At 42.3% G+C, this 5,944-nt stretch overlaps 1 protein-coding gene across 14 annotated transcripts in view; it reads right to left on the reverse strand.

Annotated features, from left to right (window-relative positions):
* The window catches only part of SEPT6 (septin 6), a 77,003-nt gene that overhangs the window by 11,825 nt on the left and 59,234 nt on the right, over positions 1–5,944 (reverse strand). For 7 of the 14 annotated variants that reach the window (XM_011380206.2, XM_023523302.1, XM_011380210.2 and 4 more), the window contains one exon: positions 3,761–3,951. In XM_011380206.2, the coding sequence (XP_011378508.1) occupies positions 3,761–3,951 (191 nt within the window). Of the gene's footprint in view, positions 1–1,532; positions 1,614–3,760; positions 3,952–5,944 lie in introns of all 14 variants that reach the window. The other 7 variants (XM_023523304.1, XM_023523306.1, XM_023523305.1 and 4 more) reach the window with 2 other exon arrangements.

Raw genomic sequence — 5,944 nt, forward strand, 5'->3', positions numbered from 1 at the left:
ACTGCAGTGGTGGACAGACACTCTATGAAATGATAATCTTCTTAAATGGAAATCTGCTGTTAATGCCAAGGAACTAACAGGGTCTTCTAAAGACTTGCCTTTAAGCCAGACAATAAATCTTTTCATTGTTCTTTTAGGGTTGTTTCCTTTGGCCCAATTTCATGGGCCTTATGTTTCATAAGCCTCTATGGACTTCCTCTTTGGGATTTGCTTGAAAATAGGATGCTTTCCCAGCTGCTTGAAGTCTCCAGTGCAATAGCTGCAGCAATCAGTTTGGTGATGAGCAGCAGGCTCTCCATTTAAATCATAAACTACATTGGTGAGTGGGGAGACACTGTCTCAATATTTAATATTTCCTGATCCAAACAAACCAAATGTAAAGGCATTTATGAGGCAACCAGGGTATTCTGAACACTGACTAGAAATTTTATGTTAATGAATTGTTAATTTTGTAGGTGTAGTAATGGTGGCATTGTGGTAATGATTTTTAAAAAAAGAGTCATTATCTCTTAGAGATACATGTTAATGTATTTACAGATGAAATGATGTGGGTTTTCCTTTATAATAATCCAGCAGGTTTGGGGTAATAGATGAAACAGAATTGGCTCTATGTTGGCAATTGTTTGGGGGCTTGGTTGTGGGTACCTGAGGCTGTACTGTGCTGCTATCCCTCTCTCTTCTTTTGTTCCTATTTGAAAGTGTCTATGGTAAAGTTTAAAAATAGTTATAAGCCTAACTGCGTTAAATTAAACACATATATGTTTTCTCACTATCTACTACCTGAGTCTAATAAAACAGATAGAAGGTGTTTAATCATTGCTATAATCAATCTGCAAATTACGTGACACCAGGGACTGCTTTAATCACTTCTGTACATACAACACCTAATCCTCAGGAATCTATTTTACCAAAGGTAGGTATTTAGGTATTCATGAAGTTGGTTCTTATAGAATTAAACATTAAGAAATTCTCTATAATATCTGAGAGCTCTTCATTTTCTTCCACTCTTATGGTTTTGGGGGTTACATAGCCAAAGGAAATTTGAGAACTTGAACCCCTCCAATAAGAAATAGCCACCAGAGGGAGACAAAGAAGCAAGTTTTGGTTGGCATGGAACATTCCCAGACTTGGGGGTCAATGCCACTGCGATGTTGTAAGACAGGGCTGCTGAATCCAATAGTTTCCTTCCTCACTACAGTCTAGTTAATTTTGAAAGTAATGATTACAGCTTTTTAGGGGAAAAAAATGGCCAAAATTGAAACCTTAAATATTGATCCACTTATGCTACCCAGCTGTTCCGGCAGCAGAAGTGTGAAAACACCCCACTTTTGATTAGGAAGGCAAACATTCCACATGTACACTCGAAACCACACCAGACTATTTCTTATTGTTCTAAGTCACAAGAAGAAGCCAGCTAGGACAATGAAGCAGCTTCTTTCATGATTAGATATCTGTGTTGGGGAGTGGGCAAGATTTGGGGAGGTGTGTTCTAGGAGCCAGTCTCAGTTCTACTTAGAGTTAATAAAGCTTACCAGGGCCCTGGGTCTCATGCAGCATGCAGCAAACAGCAGAGTTAACTGTAAAACAGTAAGAGCTGATGAAGATGGAGTGAGCTTGAGGAGAAATCAAATATTATGAGTTCACACAATGAAGAGTTAGAGGTCAAAGGAGATTAGAAGGAGCAGGAGGGGAAGTGGAAAGGGTGGGCTGGTAGGGACCCCTGAAACATAAGTACTCTTTCTTAACTTCTTTAAGGGCAGCCAAAGGAAATTCTGAATATGTGACTCTTAGATCCAACCACCATCTCTCAATGCCACTATCTAGAAATGCCACTATCACTTCTACTCTCAAAACTCATATCACTGCCATCATCACTATGGGACCAGAGTGATACAGGTCTCATGATGGGTCTTCCAGAAGTTAGCTAACTGTTTACAGAATTATATAAGAAGCCCAGGCCTGGGGCCACTTATACATCTGGAAGTATGGAAGAGGACAGTCTATTTGTCAGGCCCTTATTGTTAATATGAGATGCCACATGCCAATAAGGTCTTCACCCACCTCAGAACTGGAAAAGGGTACCGTCACCAACCTCAAATATCTGTGGAGACTGTAGAGAGGTATCTGCCTACATAGGGTCTTCTGCCTGGGGTTGGAGGAGGGGTCAGGTAATTTGAGGCAATTTGGGTTGGGGGGAACCTGGTCTGGGTGGAATTTCTACTGAACATCTGAGTAGGGAATATTTATAGTTTAGTGTCAATGGGGTCCGAACAAACAAATCTGCAATAATTCCTGCAAACAGGCTGTGCAACTACTCCAGGGATTAAGTTACCAAATACCACAGGACTACAAAGGCAGCAGATTAGAGCTAGAAGACAAATTTAGACCTTTCTGATCTTAAAAATAGGAATCCGTGCCTGCTGGCACAACTAATGCACCATAACAGATCAGCTAACATACAGTGTGTCCAAAGAGGCTTTTTTTCTTTTTTTTGGCTAGTCGAACTTTATCCATCAGGTAATAACAGAAAAAGTTAATTAGTCAGCGAATTTGATATATAGTGTTATGGTTCAATAACAAAAATCTCTAGTCTAATTGGTGAAAACGTGCAAATTTACACCTTTGAATAAAGATGTATACAAAATACAAAAGTCACTGTTTTATTCCTAAGTGATAAGCCAGGCACAGAAGAAAGGAAGATGTTTCCTACTCTGGCAAATATCCAATAGTTGAGTCAGTAACAAGTGGCTAAGAACAGAGGGCAAGAACCATAGACATCTTTCGAATCCTTGGGCCCCTTTAATAAGGGCACTGCCTAATACTCCATCTGAGGGTTCCCTGAGTGACACCGCACAAACAACTAGAGAGGACAAGGGACCACTGGGTTTTTGCTGGCTGTTGTATACATGCCATCAGAAATGTTTTTTGCTTCTCTGGTTCTGGGATGAGGAATGGGTTGGGTCAGGATAATTGGCCCATGCCAGGAGTCCATGCTATCCTGCCTTACCGAATACCAGGAGAGAGAGATGGTTTGTAAAATCATTCCCCAGGTTAAGGATGGGACACCTGTAGTATAGCAGCATCTGAGGGCTCCCCACCAAGTTCTCAATACCCCCGGCCGGGAGCAACTAAGCAGTCAAGAGGAGAGTCAGCAAAAAGGTGAAAAATCAGAACTGGGCTATAGTGTTTAGCAGCAGCAGGTAAACTCTGCTGGCTGCAGCTAGTGAGAACTGAGGCAGAGAGAGGGATGGCCTATAGGCAGAGAGGTAAACACCTCAGATATAGAACGAGCAATCAGGCCTGTAAGCCCGAATAGCCCCAACGTCTCAGGGAGAAAGGGCATGCCTAGAGGCTTCTGTGAAGACTCTCTTTCTCCCACTACACTCTATCTGCCCTCTCTTATAACTTTGTAGCTCTCATTGTTTCCTCTCTTCTTTTTACACTCTCACATTCTTTTTGTTTTTCCTCTCCTTTTCCTCCCTCTCCTCCAACCTGACTTTGCAAAACTTGCCTAAGCAGGCCAAAGGAAGGGCTGGGCCTCTGCGACCACACCTCTCCCCTACTCTCAGTTTCCCAAGTTCAGGGAATCCAAAGGTCCTATGGGAAACACTGAGACCAGTTATAGTTACCCAAAGTGGTATAATAGCCCACAGCTCACCTTTGGTCATCAGCCTTCAGTCCCCCCAGCCTCCAGGCCCTGTCCTGAAGGGATGAGCAGGATGAGAAAGAAGCCACCACCCCAGACCAGCCTCATACTTACTTTTTCTTCTCTTTGTCCCTTTTCAGAGTCTGTGAGCCTCCAGCCTGGGAGCCCTGGGACTGAAGCAGCTCAGCCGCTGTCTTTCTCTGTTTGAAAGCATTCACTTCATCATCCAGGGATTTCTTCTTATCCTCCAGCTTCTTCTTTTCATCCTGGTGTAGTTTCTTCAGACGGTCAAACTTCTCATGCAGCTGGCAAAGAAGCACAGGGAGTGTGGGGAGAGTCCCCTTGTGAACAGCTCCCTGTTGAGTGGAGCCCAGGGTGACAGGGGGCTGGCAGGGTTGCAATCCTACAGGACCCTGGGAACTTAGGAGACATTTCTGACAGGGACAACTATGATGGCACCAAATGGCACCATGTTCTGGATAGTCCCCTTTTCCTGCCATTTTATCTCCAAGTTTCTGCTCCTGAATATTAAGTATGGTCAGGGAATTGTGCATTCTGCTTGAAAAATATTTTATTTAAAAAAGTTACAACATATGGTTAGTAACAATATCAATTATAATAGTATAACATTTATTTAGTGTTTATTATAGGCCAGGCACGGAATTTTATAAGCACTTTATATGTGTTAACTCATTTAATCCTCTCAACGCTCCTATGAGGTAGGTTCTATTATCTGCATTGTATGAAGAAACATAAGGCAAGAGAACTTAAGGAATGTGCCCAACCAAGGTCCATTCATTCTTTAGAGGATTATATAGTGAGATCTCCCAATATGAAAGAAGCCCATGCCTTTTCTTATCCTCTCCAATCAGGAAGATCACCATGCATCACAGAGCAAACTTCAGCAATGCCAAAGCTTGTCAAAGGGAATATTTGTCCTTGGATATGTAAGGAGATCATTTAAAAAAAAAATGGAGAGAATTGATGTCAGAAACATGGCAGAGTGAGAGATGTCCCCAGATCTCTTCTCTTAAAACACAATAAGCTGAACATCTAAAACTTAACAAAAAACACCCAAACTGCACACTAGCACATCTGAGAGTGGTGTCTGTGCATAAGAGCTACCTCAAGTCAGAACTCCGGGTGCCGGGCGGTAGACTGGGAGAAACAAAGAAGCTGCCTCTCGCAGCCAGAGCACCCTGCAGGAGGAGGGGGAGGGGGGAAGGTGTGGCGGGTTCCCTGAACAGCATTGTCTGTGAGTGCTGTGAGAGCCACAAGGCAGGCGGCAGGGCTCAGTCATCAGAGTAGAAAGCAGAGAAGCAGGACAGCAGAGAAACAAGAGTTTATTATTACCAGCTGCGGTGGCAAAGCACGAGGCTGAGACAAAGCTCCCATCCCCCAACCCAGAGGGCCCATCCCCAATATCCTCTGAGACAGAACACCGCAGAGCCTCAGAGGAATTTGAGCAAATGCTACCAAAACTGTCACTAACACTGACAAGGACCAAGACTGAGGGTAGTGAGCCTAATTGAATATGTGTAAGGAAAAAAAAGGCATCATTAACACTTTATATAAAGCAGGGATCCCAGAGGCTCAGACGCCACCTACTGGAAATCAAAAGAAAAACGCCTCCATTGCAACAAGCTAGAGAGACTTTTATACAATAAAACTTTCCAGAAAAAAAGCAGAATACACTCTCATTAATGCCCAGGCAGAGAAATAGTCCATTAAACACCATGTACAACCAAAGTGACAAGGCATCTCAACAAGAAAGAGAAAAATCTTCAGAAAATAAGCTTACAGACATAGAAATATTCGACATAAATAACAGATAATTCAGGATGGTACTTCTGAAAAAACTCAGTGAGTTCCTAAATGAGTCATATCAACAATTTCAGGAATTGAAAAAAAAAAAAAACTAGATGAGCAGAGCAAGGAGATTGAAACCCTCAAAAAGAACCAAATAGAACTTCTGGAGATGAAGAACACACTGCAAGAGTCGAAAAATGAAATAGCAAGCTTGAGAAATAGAGTCGACCAAAAGGAGGAAAGAATCAGTGATATCGAAGACAGAAATCTAGAAATAAATCAGAAGGAAGAAGAGAGGAACCAAAGAATGAAAATCAATAAATGAGAAATACAAGAATTAGCTGATACCATCAGGAAAGGAAACAAAAGAATAATAGGCGTTCTTGAAGGGGAGGAAAAGGAGCAGGGACTAGAAAGCATTTTCAGACAAATAGTGGACAAGAATGTCCCAAATCTAAGGAATGAGCTGGAGCTTGGAATTCAAGAAGT

The sequence above is a fragment of the Pteropus vampyrus genome, unplaced genomic scaffold, assembly GCF_000151845.1.
Source record: "Pteropus vampyrus isolate Shadow unplaced genomic scaffold, Pvam_2.0 Scaffold390, whole genome shotgun sequence".
NCBI lineage: Eukaryota > Metazoa > Chordata > Mammalia > Chiroptera > Pteropodidae > Pteropus > Pteropus vampyrus.